Below are 20,950 nucleotides of genomic sequence, written 5' to 3'. Positions count from 1 at the left end.
ACAGTATTCAAAGGCAGCTCCATGAAACACATTATGGCAACCTATTCTGGATCAAGGAGCACCCCCAGACTACAAAACCGATTCTCCCCCCACCCTAAGGGAGTGGAACCTCATCCTAAATTGACTGAACCAGGCACACACTTGGCTTGTTAGCTCACGACTTATTCCAAACACTGATTAAAGGGCCTCCCTGGCTCAAGATGAAAAGGTGGTTACAGACAGGGATGAAGCAACGTTGGCTCAGTTTATCAGCCAGACAAAAATCTTTTACTCCTTAAGCGATGTTGGTACATTGCTCATCGGGACTTTGCATCACTTTTCGCTCATCCCAGACTAGTAGGTTTCTGCTTATAGAGTTGCATATCATCAGCCAAAGGCTAGGCTATAAGCAGATGTGCCACATGGCCTCCTCCTGGGATCTTTCTACCAGGAAGAACTGTAAAACAGTCAGGCAGTTTGCCAGATGGTGAATTGGGTAGAACTAGCATCCTACTTAGGGAACAAACATCCTGTGCTGTACTCCCGATTTTCAATTGTGTACTAGCAAGGTAGGAGGAGAGGGCAGTGATCATCTGTGAGACAGGAGCTGGGTTATGGCTTTTCCTCCTACCTTGTTAACATGTTGGGTTCCAGGGCTGGGTAGGACATCTCCAGCCGACCAGCTCTTTTCTCAATAATCACTCTCCTATTCCTTCTACCTAGGTTTTTGTTAGCACACGATCAAAAACCAGGAGTGTCCACAGTTCCAGAAGGATACTTGTCCTACCCAATTAATGGTTGTGTGAACTGATTTATTACTTCCAAGCCCCATCCTTCTTAGACAAGCAAGAAGGATACCATAGCACCAAAAGTTGCTGAGAAGCCCAGCAGACCCACTCACCCACCCACACCCACCCCTTTCAGCTCCTGATACAGATCACCCAGAAGGGTGAGCAAGGCTGTTCCAGAACCAGCTCTAGTTAATCAGTTCCATCCAAGGGAACCTGGAGCTGTGTTTATGTGACCCTCTGTCAATTTCAGCCTTCCTGCAGATGTTGGCCTACAACTCCCATAATCCCTGGCTGTTGGCCACTGTGGCTGGGGATTATGGGAGTTGTAGTCCAAGAACAGCCATGGGGGCCGAAGCTGAGCAGCCCTGGGTCAGATAGAGGGTCATGGATTTAGAGATGAGGATGCAAACACACATTTGCTTGTATTACCTTTAGATTTCAAAAAGAGCATGGTTGAAAATGAAAAGGCATTTAATATGCCCCAGATTTTAAAAACTTCAATGCTCCTGGCTCGGAAGACAGCCAAATATATGAGGTTTCTAATTTGAGAAGATGCTCATTGAATACCAAATCCTCCTCGCTCTCAGTTAATGTGTCACTTGGCACCTAACAGCAAAGGAAGACTTGCCTCCCATTAAGGACTGAGTGAGTTCTTCCTGACTTAGCCCCACTTCCTTGCCTTGGAATCCCTCAACAGAGGGGGACTGAAAGGAGGCATCAAAGGATACAAATACAAAAACAACAAATATTTATCTACTGCTTTTCAACAAAAGCCCCCAAAGCTGTTTACATAGATATAATTTTTTTAAAAATGGCTCCTTGTCCCCAAAGGGCTCACAATCGGGGGGGGGGGAGAAGAAACATAAGATAAACACCAGCAGCAGCCACTGGAGGGATGCTGTGCTGGGGATGGAGAGGGCCAGTTGCTCTCCCCCTGCTCAGTAAAGAGAATCACCATTTAAAACACACCTCTTTGCTCAGTTAGCAGGGGGTTAAAGGATATTAACTGGGGGGGGGGGAGGGCAAGTGTAGGCTCTCCCTGACAAATGGCTGCCCAATGTTAAAAAGAGTCTGCACAGCCAGACATCGGTCAGGGATGCTGAAGCCACTGCCTGCCCTGAGCAAGGGCAGGACTAAATGACCTCTAAGGCCCCTTCCAGTTCTAAAATGCTGCGATTCTATGAAGCTCTGTCTGTGCTATTCTGGCAGGATATGGAAACCATGTCATTTCTGTTCCTCACACTAGTCTTTGATGATATTCCATTGCAAGCCATTTTGACCCCCTGGGGTTACCAAGTGGGACCTATAGGTCAAACACACACACACACACACACACACACACACACACACACACACCCCGAGACAGGCCTTTCAGCCACCAAAGCAAAGTTAAGAACATAGGGCTGTTCTCCTGGTCAGCAGGGTCGTGACCCGGCCATACAGGATCCCACTGTGCAGGTGTGGCAGCCAGCAAAATGGCCACCGCGCTGGGGAATAGGCCCAGAAAGGGGCGAAGATGCCTGAACTGGGTGATTTTTTAGAAAAAGGAAGGACGGCCAGCCAAGGGACCTCCACTGCACGACCCTCCCTCCCCCCCCCGCCACTTTGGAGAAGCCCCCCAGAACGGGTAAGTTAAAATAACCCCCCTGCAAAAAGTTGTTTTACGAACGCCGCACAAACCAAACCTGGGGGGTGGAGTTCGAAAGGAGCCAATACCAAACTGGCCCGGTGCGGTTCGGTTTGAACTTGAACCGGGCCAGGTGGTTTTGCGCACACCCCTAAAGGGGACCATTCAGGGGCGTAACAAGGCTGGAGTGGGCCCAGAGACAAAATTTTAAAACGGGCCCCTCGCTGATACACACACACACACACACACACACACACTTCACATGTGACTTGCCTCTGGGGGGCCCCTCGAGGCGTGGGGGGCCCCCAGGCAGCCACCTCCCCTTGCCTAATGGTAGTTACGCCCCTGGGACCATTCCTACTTGCTACCACAAAACCAGCTGTCCTCGCATAAAGTGTGGCTCTTAGGACAAAGTGTAATCTGAGTAAAACTGGATTTGTTCTGCAACGTTTAATGACAAGATGTTACTTTTCAGTCAGAGTCACACCCCGTTCCTGGATGTGCAGCTCTTTCCAGTGATACAATCCTACCAGTCATCAAAACATGGGAGAAGAAGATAATGAAAGAAACAGGAGTCTCCTAAAGGGCCGACTCAGCTCTGTTCTACAGCAGCATTACGGGTGTGCATATTGTACTCGGCACGGCTGAACCCCCAGCCTGGCTCAGATTACGCCTCCTTCTTTGACAGACGTACAAAAGGAAGAATTTGACCAGGCTTCTCCTTTGCAGCTGCCCGCACCTTCACAGCGGGCAGGGAGAAGAATGGCTGGGCCATGGCAGGATCAGGATATGAGAAGTGAGCCCATTAGATCTCTTTACATCAAACTGGTACAACGTATGAGGAACCAGCAATATTAAGAGAAAAAGTGTGTGTGTGTGTATATGGTTGTGTGTACACACAGTTCTGTATGTTGAGGCTGTTCACACAATCAGAACTGGGTAGGACAAGTGTCCTACCCAGGTTAGGGGGGCTCTGCATGCCCCCAACGTTCGCTTGTGTGGAAGCAAACAACTAGGTAAGAGGAGAGAGAAGTGATGGCGTGGGAGGCAGATGCTGAGTAGGACAGCACCGTCCTACCCAGCATTTGACCAAGGTAGGAAGAGAAGCTGCCCTACCCTGCTCCTGTCTCCCCACACAGTCACTTCTCGCTCTTCTGGCCTAGTTTGCTCCCACACAAATCGAGGGCACACACAGCTCCCATACCTGGGTAGGACACTTGCCCTACCCAGTTTTCGATTGTCGGAACAGCCCCAAGATAGGCAACTGCACACACACATACTCTTTCTTAATATTTTTTAAGAGGAACAGTGTGCCGTGCGTGAGAGTACGCATAACTACACACACGACTGGTTCTCACCACTGACTGCTGGGCAGGAGTGCCCAGCTAGGCTCTGAGCCTCTGCACACTCTCAGGAAACAGCTGTGTGTCGGCAAAAACCGAGGTGCGAGGGGGAGGGCAGCCAACTCACATCGTGAACCCAGCACGGTATTGAGAGCAAAGGGAAAGCACGTCCCACCCCGTCCGACCCAGACCGCAGCTAGCACACCACCACTTCCCTGTTCTCCTGCTGTGATTCTTGGCGACACACAACGGCTTCTCACGGGGCACGGACTCTGCCTGATGCTCCGGCTAGCCAGCTGGTGGTCATGAAGACCACCCTTTCCTCATATTGCTGGCTCTCTGTGCAGGATGTGGGGTGGGGGGAGGAGCAGAGGGATGCTATATGGTTCGTCAGGTTTCTCCATCCATGTTTCTCAGGCTGCGATTTGTGCTGATCAGCACACGGCAGCCGTGACCTCAGTGCCGGCAGCGCTCTCTCTGAACAGCTCATCGATCCCGGCAAGGGTCCAGGGCGGAAGCAAGCAGCCACTCTCCCCATCTTGAGATTCCCACCCCCTGCAATAACCAAACTGAGAAGTTTACGGCTTCGAGGGGGGGGGAAAGAAGAAGCTCTAGGTGTAACCATCCTGCACAGAGCAGCTGGCCGTCTTCCCTTTTCTTGTCCTGGTGGGCCACGGGGCCGGAACTGGAGGCTGCCGGTTTGTCTGCCATCTTGCCCCTCATGACAAAACCCAACCAGGGTTATTGTGGGAAAACGTAATGAATGGAGGCGCAGGCAAGGAGGAGTGTCTGCTGTAGACGGGACAGTGCTTGTATTTGCAAGGCCACTCCATCCACGCGTAGCGCAGGCCGAGCGTGCTTTTCGGACAGGCCAGGTTGTGCAGAGTCACCGTGTCGAAAGAGGAAGAGGCGATGGCGGCTGGGACCCATTGGCACTGCTTCTGCTGAGCACAGCACACCTGGCGGAGAGACACAGAGCGCTCGGTCTCTAGAGCCCAACACAGATAGGAAATCGTCTTGGACTGAATCAGACCATTGGGCATAACTCTTTTTTTTTTTTTTTAAATTATTTATTTATTTATCACATTTTTATACTGCCCAAAATGTGAGTTCTCTGGGTGGTTTTTTTTTACAAAACAACAAAAACCAATAAAAAGACTAACGCATGAAAATTTAAAATGTTAAAACGATTAAGACACAATTAAAAACACAGTTAAAACAATGTCTGATTAAAAGCCTAATTTAAAACATAGGAACAGCCCTGCTGGATCAGGCCCAAGGAAGCCTATCTAGTCCAGCATCCTATTTCACACAGAGGTCCACCAGATGCTTCTGAGAAGCCCACAGGCAATAGGTGAGGGTATGCCCTCTCTCCTGCTGTTGCTCCCCTGCAACTGGTATTGAGAGGCATCTTGCCTCTGAGGCTGGAGGTGGCCCAGAGCCACCAGACTGGTAGCTTGAGCTAGACCTGTCCTCCATGAATTTGTCTTCTAAAGCCATCCAAGCTAGTGGCCATCACCACATCCCATGGCAGAGAATTCCATAGGACTATCTAGCTGGGAATGAGCAACTAGGAAACTGCCTTATAATGAGTGAGACAAGGCATGCTTGCCACCACAAGACCAAGTCTCCTCTCCTATTAGCCTGGATCTTGCCCAGTCTCTCTCCACCAGCTCTTACCTCAAATGTCTTGTTGTCAGAGTGTCGAAGCTCAATATGCTCTCCAAAGATAACATTCAGGAGTCCAGAAGCGGCAACCAGCTCCACTTTCTCAGGGTATGGACCTTGGAAGGTCGCGCCTTTCTTACCATATGCCAATGCCAGGGCCCCGAGGTACAGTCTATGGGCCACGCTCTGTTTATCTCGAGGGTGGATGCTGTGAAACAAGGAGAAGCAGAACAACAGAGGGTCCCAGATCAGTACTGGGACTTTACATATACTCAGATTTACTGAGCAAGCACAGCTATCTGGGGCCACATATGACACCCCTCTCTCCCCACAAGCAAATCTTGCAATTATCATTGGGACCAGTATTTAACATGACTGCAGAAAAGGATTTTAAAACTGAAAATTTATGAACATACTAAGTTGTCTTATACTGAGCCAGACCATCGGTCCATCTAGCTCAATATTTTCTGTACTGACTGGCAGTGGTTCTTCAAGGTTTCAGGCAGGAGTTTCCTCCAGTCCTAACCTAGAGATGCTGCCAGGGATTGAATCTGGGACCTTCTGCATGCAAAGCAGATGCTCTAGCTATGGTCATTCCCAATGCCAGCTAATTTCTACACGGTGGCCACCAGCTTAGACGGCTTGAAGGGGGGCTTAGAGAAATTCATGGAGAGCATGCCTACCAGTGGCAACTATTTTTGGTGGCTATAAGTTAGCTCCAAGTTGGGTGGTGTGCCTTCATCTCGTGAATTCCTCAGGAGGTATCTGGTGGGCCACTGTGGGGAACAGGACCTTGGACTAGACAGACTTTGGGCCTGGTCCGGAAAGCCTGTTTTTATGTTCCTATGTACAGAATAAACTTCATAGTTTTATCAGACTGTGGAGGCTGCGTCAGATGAAGGCTCAACTAATCAGAGCTCTGAGTGGGTCTCATTCTAAGGGTGTGCATGGATCATGTGCAGTGGTTCGGTCTGAATTCAGACTGAACCACCGATCCATGAACCGGTTCGTCAGACCGACCAGCTGAGCTGGTTGAACTGACGAACCAGTTTGCAGCAGTTTGTGATCTAACTGCTTGAACTGCCCAGTGTGCAGCTGACCGGTTCGACCACGAACCGGACCGTGCACACCTCCCATCTCCTTCTGGTCAGCTGATAAGTATTTCAATGTCCCTGCCCTTTCCCCATAGGTTTTATAACTTGTTCCCTCCTTCTTAAGGCATACCGTGTGCCATTGTGACCAGTCTTCTTTCTCCTAAAAGCATCTACATGCACCCTGCATGCTTTGGCCCTGCCTCTCTTCTCTTCCTTGGTGCTTTCTGCAACTCCATCCATCCCCAAAAATATACGTCTTGGAAGGAGAACATATTACCCAGTATGTGCAACATTTGTTTTTTTAAACTTAATTTGTACTAGAGGCCTGCAGCCAAGTAACATTTCCCAAACTCTGTTATTACTGGGTCCAAGGCCATCCTTATAGAAACAATGGAGAACTGATTGTTCAATAGTTAGAGAGATTACAAATGGAGTATCAAGGGACTGAGGAAGCATACTGTACTTCCAGTTACCAGCAGCTGGGGATGCACAGCCTATTCCCCTGTCACCCCACCTGGGAGATTCCTGTGGCATCTGATTGGCCTCCGTTATAGAGAGCAAGAGAGTGTGCCCTAGATAAAGATGGTTGCTGGAGCTGATTCTGATCAAGTGGGCAGAATTGCAGTTAAGCTGAATTTCACAAAGCGACTGAGTTGTGAACATGCCTATAATTATCCCTGTCACAAGCACAGATACAAGGTATCAGGAAATAGCTGAATCTTTTTCGGTAAACAGATTGGGAGTGGTGGTGGTGGGGTGTGTGAGAAATGATGGGGGTGGAGGGAAACTGTCCCAGAGTTTGGACCTTAAATTTAGAGGAAATTTTTCCCCTTCTGTGGAGAACAAGTTTTTCATCATCTCCTTTCTGTCCTCAGCTGATCCCTGACTCTCCACAGATCTTTCCATACGTGCTCCACAGGCGACAGAAATATTGAGGTCCTCCCTGCTTCTCTCTCTCTCCACATCCTTTCTGTCATGGAGGACGCTTCAGCTGCCCTGGGATTTTTATGGCTGCGGAGGAAGATGTGGGCAGGTTGAAGCAAGAGGATCTTCATTACCTGCCATAGGGAGATTCATCGTCACAAAGATCCATGGCCACCGCCATGAAAGTATTGGGCATTTTCTGATTAGGGACATAGCCGTAGTCTGCTGTTTGGTGCCATCGGATGCGCGGAAAGCTGTCGTCAAGCTGCATCTGGCGATCTGTAGATATCTGTAACATAGGGATAGTTGACAGAGTACAGCATTTCGGATCCCGAAACAAAATGTGTCTAGAAGTATGGGTTTCATACCAGCGGAACCTACTCTGGCCTATCATCCCATCATTCTTGCTTGTACTTCCCACATACATGGCAGAATGACCCAAGTCCTCATCAGGAATAAGGCCCGTGGAAGATAGGCCACCTGTCCATTTAGGGGTTACAACTGCAGCAGTTATGGCAGAAGCAATCTGGGGGATGTTGATGGCAAGAACAACAACAACTGTTGGGGACCGTATGTCCCCTACAAATATGGCAAATCCTGATCCACAATACAAAAGGATGGTTTCCCCAGAGACAGATGTAACTGACTGGCTAGAAACCAGCATCATTTCCCTGCATGGTTGAGGAAACAGATTGGCTCCATAAAGACACACAACCATTAACACAGGTAGGAGCTGCTTTGGGTGGAACAACATGTAACATCGGATTCAGGGCTTCAAGCTACTCTGATGATTTTTATTTGAAGTTTTTATTACTTAATCCAGATGAAAAAATTATTAATATAGTGGCTAGGTTTTGTTTTTATAATCTGCAAAACTCGATCTGATCTTTAGCAAAGCATTTCATAAGTAGTTTATATATTTCTTTTTTCTCTTTTTATTTCATTTACACAATGCATTGTTTGTATTTCTTTGTATATTGGTCTATGACCGTAATAAAGTTCTGTTCTAGATCTATTGCTCTAACGCTCTAGATAAATAAATATTTAAAATGTATATTGAAATAGAGCCATGATATGGGCTTAGTGGTTCTACATTATATGAGGGAGAATGGGGGGAAATTGTACACAGGGATGCCATTTTTAGTGACAGCCATGTGTCAAGGACAATGTGCAGTTCCCCCCACCCCCAAACTACAACTCCCACCATCCCCAGCCAAAATAAACCATAGCTGGGGATGATGGGAGCTGTAGTTTGGCAACATCTGGAATACTACAGATTGGGAAACCATGCCGTAGAGCACCCGGGAGTATGAGAAGACTCAGGCTTTGGTGTGAGCGAACATTCTTAAGAGACATCGCAAACAGACCATAAAGACGACAAGAGCTGAAGGCCAGCTGCCCTGTCCTACAGAACACCCTATGCCTGCACTCACCCCACGTCTGCCATGGCCCTTCCACCAGTCCAGTGCTCACACCTTCATGCTACTGCCACTGACCTGGACAAAACCAAAGGGGAAGTCCTGTTCTGTTTCCCCATGGGACCCTTCAAAGAATGCTTTCCGCCAGTCTTCAATGAGTGCCGGGAAGGTGCAGTTGTACAGATCAGTGTTCATTACAGTGTTTGCTTCACCTGCAGTAAGAGCACAGAGAGGAGAGGGGCTCAGATGCCATCTCCAAGGGTCGCAGGTAAGCTACAGAGGGTAGCAGGTAAGCTGCTGTGGGTCTAACACACCTTGATACCAAATAACGCCTTGGATGGTCATGTTGAGAAGAGGGTGGATCATGGCGTTCCAGAGCACTGAGGGGTCTTTGGGGCCAGAATCAAGGTATGAAGATGATGCTCTGCAATGCAAGAGACAAGCCAAGCAGCAAAGAATTTACTAAGCTGCACATAGGTAGCGCCTGACTTTTGATAGCTGGGGACCTTTTCTTTCCAGAACCAGGTCTCTGCAATCAGACAAACAGCTGCTATACAGGAGAACCTTGTGACTCATGGGGGTTCTGTTCACAGTTGATGGGGGACACTGTGGCGTGATCCGCGGGGTATGAATGTGACCAGGAATGCCCTGAAATGCCCCCCATCAACTGTGAAAAATCACGGAAAATAGTCAACAAGTTTTTATAACCTTTTCCTTGTTTTTAATAAGGAAAGGAGCCATAAAATGGTTCCCCGGAGACAAAATGGTGGGCAGAAGTGACGTTCGTGTCACTTCCGGCCTTCTAGGAACTGCAGATATGTGGGGTTTAACCCCTTCATATCCAAAGATACTGAAAACGGGTGTCAATGAGACACCACACAGATATGCGGATCTGCGAATGAGGTTGTCCTGTACAGAAGAGGTCACCTCTGTGAAGCAACAGCTGGGAAGGACAGTTTTTCCTCCCACCTTGTTCTAAAGCTGGGGGCGGAATCTGGGTATGCTCGTCTTACCCAGCTTCGCAGAAGATCATGCTCCCTACCTCCTACCAATGCTGCTGTTCTCACGTGACCAAAAAATTGGGAGCATGCACAACTCCTGAAGCTAGATAGGAGGTCACGAGAACGAGTCTAGTCTGTTGAGGAAACAGTTGAATGTGTGGGAAAGGCACAGGATAGGTCATCATTAGCCCTCCTCACCCTTCAGTGGTGTTGAAGATTCCACACTCATGCAGTACCCTCTTGGAAGACCAGGCTTCAATGGGTGTCCCTCCCCAGCAAGACTCGACCAGTCCAATGGGGTACTTCAGGGTCTTGAACAAGTAGCGGCCAAACAGCCAGCACACGGCAGAGAAGTAACTGAAATCACCATGGCCTAGGTTTTCTATTCAATCGAACAACAACAAAGGTTAGAATGTTTAGAAGCTTTCTATGATAGGCAGGAAGGTTCTCCCCACATGGCAAAATGCAAACATTCCCCAAGGATTCATAAGACTAATTTTAGTATGTACCAACAAACCAGAAATGAGGTTAACTAAAATTAACAAACACAAACTGAAAGTTTCAGAGGACATCTCAGATATTCTGCTTATGAAAAGAAGCCCTCGAGTTCTCGTCATTACAATTATTCTCCAGCCTAGTGGAGTTACAAACAACACTAATAACCACCAAACAACAACAACTCTATTTGTTGGCTGCCCCATAACAATTGTTCTCCAGGTGGCTTAGAAACAAAATAAAACCACCACATAACACATACTGTTATACTGCACATTAAAAACAAACAAAATTACAAGAAAATACAAATATATTTTAAGAACACTTTTAAAAAGAGCTGGGTGAACAGAAAGGTCTTCACCTGGCATCTAAGAGAACCTAGTGATGGTGCCAGGTGAGCTTCACTAGGGAGGCTATTCCATAGACATGGTGCCACCACTGAAAAGTCCTCTCCCTAGTAGCCACCCGGAGTACTCTGAGCAAGGCCTCCAAAGGTGACCTTAAGGTCTGAGTTGGGACATATGAGGCAAGATGCTCCCTCAGGTAGGGATGTGCACGGAACCGGCTGGCCCGGTTTGGTTTGAGTCCAGACCAGACTTGAACCTGACTGGACCAGTTCAGTCCAGCATCCCCTCGAACCCCTCCCGGTCCGGTCTGCGGGGCAGTTCACAAACTTTTTTTTTTAAGTTAATTTTTTTTAAAAAAGTTATCCCCTTTGGGGAAGGTCCTCAAGGTGGGGGGGGGTGTCTGCAGAGGCTTCCCCTCCCCCACTGGCTTCCACTGTTACCCCTCCGACCGGTTCAGGCCTCCGTAATTTGGTACGGTGGCCATTTTGGACACCGCTGCACATGCGCAAATGGCTTCTGCGAGGCCTGGCATGACCCAGAGCCTCGCAGAGGCCATTTTTGCCTAACTAAGGGGGAACTTCTGTGGACCCCCCCGCCACCTTGAGGACATTCCTTGAAGGGGATAAGGTTAATTTTTTAAAAAAAAACTTTTAAAAAGTTTGCAAACTCCCCCGAACAGTTGGGCGGGGTGGTGGTCCGGAGCCAGACTGAACAGGGGGTGGTTCGGTCTGACCCCGAGTCACTGAACTGGTTCGACGTTGCACATCTCTACTCTCAGCTAACCTGTTCCCAAACTGATTAGGCCTTTAAATGTTAAAACCTTTAAACTGGGCCTGGAAAAGGACCAGTAGCCATACAGCTGACAAACCACAGAGATATGATCAAAACACCCAGAAGACCAACAGTAGGGCTGCACAACTTTGCCCCCACCAAGCTGTTTTTGGACTACAATTCCCATCATCTTGTCAGTCACCAAGTCAGGGATGATGGAAATTGTAGTCCAACATCTGCAGGAGGGCTGATGTTGTGCAGCCCTCATTAAGAGTTCTCCCACCAGCTTATCCTAAACCTATGTCTGTTTTTGACACATGCATTTTAAAAACTTTGACAGACGTTTTGCTGAAAAAGAACTCTTACTGGCTGTCGGAATAGACCATTGTAAAGTGATCCCGGAAAGATCATGCAGTTCCCTTTTGGACTGAACGAGAGAAGCTGTAAAGAGACGCACGAGCGGAAACTGCGAGGCCTCCTCAAGCTCCTCACTGGCATTGAAGATCTAGGAAACAGGGCAGATTCCACTGAAATCACAATTAAGTACAGTTAGAAACCATTTGAAGACTTCAGGGTTAGGTCTTGGACAACAGTGCTCAAGGTGGACTTCCATCAGTTGGACTGGACAGCTGACAAGGTTCGCTTCACTGAGCATGCTTGGGGATGGCCTTAGGGGTGGGCTAACCAGGCGGTTGCCCAGGGCGCCTAACTGAAGGGGTGCCAATCTGAGCTTCGTAGCTTGCTGTTTGTTCACTGCCTGCAGAGAACTAGGGAGAGAGAGAAAAAAACTTGGGGGCGGGGGGAAGGCACTGAAGGCACACACAGGAACATAGAAAGCTGCCTTATATGGAATCAAACCATTGGCCTATCTAGCTCAGGCCTGCTCAACTTAGCCCCCCCCAGCTGTTTTTGGATTACGACTCCCACAACGTCCAGCCACAGTGGCCAACAGCCAGGGATTATGGGAGTTGTAGGTCAACGTCTGCAGGAGGGCTGAAGTTGAGCAGCCCTGGTCTACACTGACTGGCAGCAGCGCTCCATGGTTTCGAGCCTATCCCAGACTTACCTGGAGATGCTGCCAGGGATTGAACCTGGGACCTTCTGCATGCAAAGCAAAATGCTCTACCACTGAGCTACGGCCCCACCTTCACTCCTCGTCCAGGGCACTATTTGTGTTAGGACTGGCCCCGAGCACACTCCAAAGCTGGACAGAGAGGTAGAGCATCAAGCGTTCTCCATCATGCCAGGCAGGAAAATACAGCACTCCATTTGTGTTGATTTCATATGGGCCAGGGAATTCAAGAGACACACTTCTATTTCAAAAGTTTTTTAAAAAATTGCTTAGAACAATGCTATGGGTGAATACATGTGAGAACTGTAAGTTATTAGGGGCTGGGCACACACAGTGGAAGAGTACCTGCATGCAGAAGGCCCAGGTTCACTCCCTGGCAGAAACTCCAGGTAGGACTCAGAGAGACTGCTGCCTGAAACCTTGGAGAGCTACTGTCAGTTGGTGTAGACCAGGGATTCTCAATGTTGGGTCCCCAGATGTTATTGGATTTCAACTCCCATAATCCCCAACCAAAGTTCACTGGGGCTGGGGATTATGGGAGTTGAAGTCCAATAACATCTGGGGACCCAACGTTGAGAATCCGTGTAGACAATACTGAGCTAGATGGACCAAGGGTCTGACTCAGTAGAAGGCAGCTTCCTATGTTCCTAAGTAGGTACCTTTTGTTTTCTTCGCGCTTAATAATGATGCTGCCAGCCCATCTGGCGGTGATTTGCGAGTGGGCCTTGTCGGTAGTCGCTCCTAGACTGTGGAACACACTCCCTATAGATGCCTGTGGTTTAACATCTTTAAAGGTAAAGTTGTGCCATCAAGTCAGTGTTGATTCCTGGCAACCACAGAGCCCTGTGGTTTTTCTTTGGTAGAATACAGGAGGGGTTTACCATTGCCACCTCCTGCGCAGTCTGAGATGATGCCTTTCAGCATCTTCCTATATCGCTGCTGCCTGATACAGGTGTTTCCCGTAGTCTGGGAAACATACCAGCAGGGATTCAAACTGGCCCCAGCCTTCAAAAGAGCCCTTAGGACACATTTTTTTAGCCTGGCTTTTAGTAATCCCTGAATGTTTTACATTGATTTTTATTTATTTATATATTGCCCAACTATACCTCCAGCCTCAGAGGCAAGTTGTCGGGGAGCAACAGCAGGAGAGAGGGCATGCCCTCACCTCTTGCCTGTGGGCTCCCCAGAGGCATCTGGTGGGTCACCATGTGAAAGGGGTGCTGGACTAGATAGTCTTGGGCCTGATCCAGCGGGGCTGTTTTAGGTTGTCTTTATTCTGTTTATTTTTGTGAAGCGCCTACAGCCTCTGGAGTCAGGGGGTATATAACTTAAACAAAAATATTAATAAATAATAAATGCAAGTCAGACACACCACATCAGATCCCAATTTATTTAGAGCACTGGAAATTATCCTGGAAAACTTGGTATCCTGATTCCAGCTATTTGAAAAATGCCTGGAGCTTTCATTATACTCCCTGGAAACGCCGCTCACCTGTGAAACTGTCATTTCCATATTACTCTGCCCACTACAAAGCCAGACATCACCAAAGTAGACATCTTCCAGTGTCACATTTGTCATCTCCCCATTGTCCTGGTGCCAGATCACAATCTCATAAGGTCCCCCTGCAGGCATAGGATTCAGGACTATTTTCCAGATTTCAGAGCGTCCTGAAAAGTTTGGAAACACACAGAGAGAAGGAGGGTGGGGTGTGTGTCAGGCTTATTATCAGTGAAAAATAATTCCGAGGTAATAAATGCACCTGGGTCAACGCACATTTTATGGCAGCTACGCAGGGGACGGGCCTACTCATCTGCTTAATCCCCCTATCTTCATTTCCAGCCACAACAAAAAATAAAACATTAACACGTTATGTGCTCACATTAACCCCTTGCTACCCTTTCCTTTCTTCTCCTCTCCTCTCCTTCTCCACTGTAAGCTCCATAGGGCCAAGACCCATTTTGCTTACCCTGGGAATCACGTGGATGATGTGGTATTAAAGGCAACACGCCTTTGAGCAAAAAAACAATTCGCTACCTCACACTTTTAGCAATGCACTCATCAGTTAACTCCAGGCATGCTTTCCACATAAGAAGATGGAGACAGATTAATGTTTTTAAGAGGGCTATACACATGGTTTGAGAAGTTTCACTTCCCATATCGCATGTAATTTTTTTATTTTTTGTTTTGCTCTTGCCTTTAGTTAAACAGGTTTTCAGAATAAACATAGTACAAAAATGGGACAAGTGTACACAAGCTGCGACTGCTCATTCAAAATGCCTTCAGCTATCCAAAAAAGTCACCGGTCTCCAGCCAAGTCTTGCAGTTTTGACCCTCGGCATTCCCAATAAAGAAATCTGGTGCGCCACTGTGGGAAACAGGATGCTGGACTAGATACGCCTTGGGCCTGATCCAGCAGGGCTCTTCTGGTGGTCTTGGGGAAAGCTGCTAAAATTCTGCTTGAACATCTTGACTAGCACAACTTCTAGGCTGCACATCTTCAGCCCTCCAACTACTGTTAAACTACAACTCCCACCATCCCAAACTATTGGCCCCCGGGACAGGTGGTTATGGGAATTGTAGTCCAACAGCTGGGGGCTGAAGTTGTGTGCCCCAGTCAAGAGTATTTGAAAATTGGGATACATGGACTACAGCTTGGTTTCCACATACAGCAGGGAACGGTTAAGCAAATGTTAAAATACCCTTTCCTAAGAACAAGACTAAACCTTTACCCAAATCTTAACATGATTACAGGCAGTTACTAGCTTGTCATTATGTTTCCTCTTTCTGGAATCCTCTCCAACAGACATAACAGATGGAACATAGGCAGCTGCCATATACCGAGTCAGACCATCAGACCATCTAGCTCAGTTAGTATCATCTACACAGACTGGCAGCAGCTTCTCCAAGGTTACAGGCAGGAGTCTCTCTCAGCCCTCTCTTGGAGGTGCCAGGAAGGGAACTTGGATCCTCTTGGAGCAGCTCCATCCCGAGGAGAACATCTTACAGTGCTCACACATGTAGTCTCCCATTCAAATGCAACCAGGGTGGACCCTGCTTAGCAAAGGGGACAAGTCATGCTCGCTACCACAAGACCACAGGCAGCAAGGAAGTCAAAAGCAAGTTGCGCCATTCCTTCTGAGGGCTGGAAGGTGTTTTATGAGCGCATGTTGAAATTACCGTTATTTATTACCTTCCTCCTCCGACACTACTTTCCACACAAGATGGTTCTCCCGGTAAAGAAACATCATTATAGCAGCAGCAGAGTCTTTGTAGCCCCATAAGACTGCACCAGCTGGTTCCTTCTGCAGTACCATGTGATCAGCATAGTAGGAGGCAAGACGAAACTCAGCACCTGAAGTACACAAATGGTCACCACATTCCTATTAATTGCTGTAGTCCCTCCAGAAGGTCTTGGGCAGGGCTGCTCAACTTTGGCCCTTCTGTAGATGTTGGCCTACAATTCCCATAATCCCTGGCTATTGGCTACTGTGGCTGGGGATTATGGGAGTTCAAAAACAGCTCGGTGGCCTAAATTGAGTAGGCCTGGTCTTGGGCATCAGCTGTGGAATAGCCAGCCAAGTGCCACACTTTAAGCAAGCAAGATACTAAGAACACATCCTCAGAGGCTTTACTTTGGGTTCTTGCTGATTTCTTCCTTCAGTCTCGAGAAAATTCTTTAGATCATTATAGTGACCTTTAAAAAAAATGTGCAACAAGGATTAACTGGGAAAAGTCAGCCTAAACATTTGCAATCTGAGAACACAAAAACAAGTCTAACACATATTTGAAGAGTTTGTTTATGAGAAACAGAGTCATACTTCCCGATTACCTACAGATACCAAATTTTGCATATACAATCCTGCCACTGAAATAAGCTGAACACACTACTTTTTCCACTGGAATATGCAAGGCGGCCGGGGGGGGGGGGGCAGGGAGGAGGTTTAATTTTTTTAAAAGAAATTAAATCAATCTTTATTTTTGTCCATCTCTCTCTCTCTCTCTCTCTCTCTCTCTCTCTCTCTCTCTCTCTCAATAAGATTTTTTGGAAGCCTGACTCCATAGACACAAGAGACTCTTATTGGTGGTCCAAGACCAGCCAAAAGAAGCAATTCTGAATATAGTCATCAGATTTTAACTGGTATTGTTCTCAATAGATTTTTAACACTCAATAATCAGATCAATAATTCCAAAATGACATCATACCCAAGAGAAGCTGAAGATCTTTCCCAGGTTTAAATTTACTAGGATTCAAGTTTAACATATAAGGTGGTAATTCAATGAAAAATTAATAATATGTGAATTTGGATCCTATAAATTTCAAACTACTATTTTACTTCCTTTTTGTAAGCACATTAATAAAAGATTCCATTACATATATTTAATTTCTTGAATTTCCCTGTAAGTGTAATCTTTGCAAAATGACTTTGCCTGGTCAACAACAGGACTCACCCACTAGTTATATCTATTTTATTGTGAATGAATACCTAAAATTTGGTGGATCTCATGTGAATCACAGACTAATCTAGTGAATTCACGAAGGCTTTTAACAGATGATTGGTCACTTCTATTTTTATTGCTGTTTTAATGCTCATGTTATACAATTTACATATGGACTTTAATGCATTCTTAATAGTTTCACATTTTCTTACTGTTTTTAATCAAACTTTCTGAGAACTGCTTTGGGTATAGTTTAGAAAAGCAATAAACAAATATTTTCCATAAACCACTGACAGTTACCACAAGCTTCCAACCACCCCATATGTCGAACAGCCATTTGCTTCCTCATATGACTACAACAAAGAGTTTTCCTGACTGACAGGGTGTGATAAAGGCTGACAAACAAGAATCTGTGTACACTGAAAGGTCTGTGAACAACAACAAAACAAAATGATCTGTCTACCTCAAAAGCAGCAGACAGCATGGGTAAGACCTTGCTAATGAAAGTGAAAGTCATTTTAAAGTGACTCTGCTAATGAAACTGACCAGGACTGTATTCAATAACAGTCTCTCCCATTTATGGAGTCAACCTTCCAGCAAATTTTGAGTGAGTGTGCGTGTGTCACACACACAAATATTTTATTTATTTATTTATTTCTATGTAAATTACTTTGTGAACTTTGGTTGGAAAGCGGTATATAAACATTCGTCGTATTCGTTTATCTACTGCACATATATGACCAGTGTGATGAAGGTGCATCAGAAGAAACAGGACAGAAGGGAGGGCAATCACTCAGGTAAGGATGCTTTTGAGGGCAATCCTCCCACCCACCCCTCAAAACCCCTAAGAAAGGGAAGTCTCTCTCTCTCTCTCTCTTTTTAAATAAAGGAACTTACTGACTTTAAGGAAGTTGGATGCCTGTCAGAGAAAATAGGAAGCAAAACTTATAGGGGAGGTAATTGGTAAAGGAATCCAACCGTTCTTAGCCAAACCCATCCAGTTTTGTGCAGCTCACAAAAGCATATAGAAAGTTAGGATGCTTAAAGACAGCAGAACATGTCCCACAGTTTAGACCAGCCTGCTCAACTTAGCCCCCACCCCCGCTTTATTGATTGAGTGACTGATTGATTGGACTACAGCTCCCATAATCCCCAACCACAGTGGCCAGTCACCAAGGGTTATGGGAATTGTAGGCCAACATCTGCAGGAGGAGCGGAGCTGAGCAGGCAGGCCTGGCTTAGACAGAAAGCAGGATTGCTCCCGCGAGAACCCGCCCTGCAAGGAAACGGTGCTGCGATTTGCTTTGTCTGGAGTGGCTCTGAAGACAGGCTTTCCTGGGCGGGGAGATCCAAGAGGCTGCACAGACGGACAACGACCTGAACCAGAGGTTGCTAAGCCTCAAGGAAGCAACCCTGGAGGAAAAGGGAGCGGCTGCAGTGCCGTTTCCGATGTCCCAGCGGGCGCCGCCTTCTCGGTGTTTTCCCTCGTGTTGCCCAACTGCGCAGCAACAGACAGTATCCTCTACTCACCAGCTGCCCAAGCGAAGAAGAGCGCAGGCAGCAGACCAGCCGCCAGCCCCGCCATCCTCATCTTCGCCCCTCTGACGACACAGAGGAGGTCGAAGAGCAGGAAGTGAGGCCACGTGGTTCGGAGAGCCGAAGATTTCTTGCAGGGCGCATCTGGACAAGGGGTTCGCCACCCCCTTGTGATCTCTCGCACTGAGCTGCTGCTGCCGGCCCAGGCCTGGAGGGCAGGTGTGGTTTGAGGAGGAGGAGGAGGCGGCCTGGGGAAGCGCCTTTCTTTCCGCTCGCAGGATAAACCTTTTGTAATAGAGAAGGCGAACTTCTATTTTTAAAGGCACACGTGCCCTTTAAAGCAAGTGGAATGCAACCTTGTGTCCCCTTGGATCACAATGTCGTCATTGTGAGCAGCAGCAGCAGCAGCAGGTTGGAGTGGGATCTGGGACAAGAAGTGCGATCTGAAACCTTTGTAACTGAAAAGTATTCCACACGGTTTGATTGTATTCCATGGGACTGTCTTAACTTTTTAGTCTGTGGAAATTTGTTTTAATTGTTCTTCCTCTGACTTATATTGGTCGTGTTTTAAATTGTGTACCACCGCCTAGAGATGCACATAAAGATGCACCCCTGCTAACTTGGCAAAGAGGCCCCTTTTAACGTGGTTATTCTCTTTATTTAGCAGGGGGAGAGTAATTGGCCCTATCCACCCCCAGCACAGCATCCCTCCAGTGACTGGCCCTATGCATTTACTCAGAAGACCCACTTATTTCAATGAGACTTACTCCCATGTAAGCATACATATGATTGCAGCCTTGTTTACATGACAACCATGATTGCTACATGTGTACCAGTGTTACCTTTGTGTTTTCCACAGCAAACACATGCGGCACGGGCAACATACCTTTGGCCAGTGTGCATCAAGCCCAATATATGATTGTACATACAAATGTATGCAGTATAGATTTGCATATATGTATTTTGTTTACAGACAAATGTGTGCAATATACATTTGTACACACATCTTAGGACATACTTGAAGGTGAGTCACTCACACTATAGACCACTGGAAAGAAATACTGACATCCTAGGATTGCCATATTGTGGCTTTCCAAATCCAGGTATCTAATTGTCAAATTATGTAAATTAGCTTGAAAATAATTTTTGAGCAGAATAGTGACTGCATGTTTTGCTCCATAACTCCACTTCTACAAGGGCTAGAGCTTAGCTTTTTGTTTTAAATGAAAGCTGAAATCTGGGCAAATCCGCGTGGGCTAAGCAGTCTGGGTGAGATGCTTAAAATCCAGGTGATGCCTGGAATTCCACGGGGCATGGCAACCCTATGACATACATATATTTTGCTGCAGAAAATATGTGGTGGAACTGGCCTCGTTTCAAGTGTTATATACTGGTGTTTACTGCATAGGGTTACCAACTTTTTAGAATGTGAGCCCTTTGGGGACAGGGAGCCATCTTATTTATTTATTGTTTCTCTTTGTAAACCGCCCTGAGCTATTTTTGGAAAGGCGGTATAGAAATCGAAATAGTAATAGTAGTAGTAATTCTGACTTAAGCTATTCTTGGGGATTTCCTACCACACCCCAATATTTTTCACAGTATCAAGCCATTCAATCTCTAGGATTGCTTTCAACTGGTGCCAATTCTCGAAGACTGATGAGACTGGTGCCAATTCTCGAAGACTCCAGGCCAATCCACATTTAGAGACTCTAGCCCAAATCATGGTTCTTGGATGTGGGCACATAGTTGTTTAGAGGTGTTTATAATACACTGGGGTATAGTTACTCAAATATTTCACTGTGAAGTGTGTTCTTCACTATGAGCTCCATCACTCACTGAGATCATCCAGAGAGGTTCATCTGCTGTTGCCACCAGTGCGTCTGGTGGCCACACAGGGATGGGCCTTCTCTGTTGCTGCCCGAAAACTCTGGAATGTGCTCCCTGCTGAAATAAGAGCCTCCCCATCTCTGACAACTTTTTAAAGTTTTCAATTACCCTGTTAACTGAGGCACTTTAAAAAAGTGATTCTCTTTATTGAGCGGGGGAGAGCAACTGGCCCTATCCATCCCCAGCACAGCATCCCTCCAGTGGCTGTTGCTGGTGTCTGCCTTATGTTTCTTTTTTAATTATTGTGAGCCCTTTGGGGACAGGGAGCCATTTTATTTATTGATTTATTTTATATCTATGTAAACCGTGGCTTTGGGAGCTTTTGTTGAAAAGTGGTATTTGTCATTTCATCCTCTTCGTCTCAAAAGTCCCTAAAGACCCATTTATTCACCCAAGCCTTTTAACTAGACTTGTGGTTCTAAATTGTTTTTAAGGTTTTGTTTTATGAGTGTAAACCAGCCAGAGATGGAAGTCTGGGGTGGTGTACAAATATAATTAATTAATTAGAATAGAGAGTTAAGAGACTGTGCATAGCCTTCTGGCAAAGGATTATGGGAGT

The 20,950-nt window shown here is 46.7% G+C and overlaps 1 protein-coding gene across 3 annotated transcripts; it reads right to left on the bottom strand.

Annotated features, from left to right (window-relative positions):
* Window positions 1–2,828: 2,828 nt before the first annotated feature.
* Window positions 2,829–19,142, bottom strand: SIAE (sialic acid acetylesterase). Of its 3 annotated transcripts, none has more exons than XM_053269748.1 (10): window positions 17,866–19,142; window positions 15,722–15,883; window positions 14,023–14,198; window positions 11,825–11,963; window positions 10,044–10,227; window positions 9,159–9,268; window positions 8,923–9,056; window positions 7,561–7,715; window positions 5,421–5,616; window positions 2,829–4,699 (listed from the first exon to the last, which is right to left on the bottom strand). In XM_053269748.1, the coding sequence occupies exons 2-10, from the start codon at window positions 15,843–15,845 to the stop codon at window positions 4,460–4,462; spliced, it is 1,458 nt and encodes a 485-aa protein (XP_053125723.1). In that variant the 5' UTR covers window positions 15,846–15,883; window positions 17,866–19,142; the 3' UTR covers window positions 2,829–4,459. The 3 variants fall into 3 exon arrangements, with proteins under 3 accessions (XP_053125723.1, XP_053125722.1, XP_053125724.1); XM_053269747.1 differs by having other exon boundaries at window positions 18,499–19,142; XM_053269749.1 differs by having other exon boundaries at window positions 15,709–15,883; window positions 18,499–19,138.
* Between the last annotated feature and the right edge of the window lie 1,808 nt (window positions 19,143–20,950).

This window comes from Hemicordylus capensis, chromosome 8 (genome assembly GCF_027244095.1).
Source record: "Hemicordylus capensis ecotype Gifberg chromosome 8, rHemCap1.1.pri, whole genome shotgun sequence".
In the NCBI taxonomy this organism is placed as follows: domain Eukaryota; kingdom Metazoa; phylum Chordata; class Lepidosauria; order Squamata; family Cordylidae; genus Hemicordylus; species Hemicordylus capensis.
Note: the sequence above shows the minus strand (reverse complement) of the source record. Positions and strands in the feature narration are given on the sequence as shown.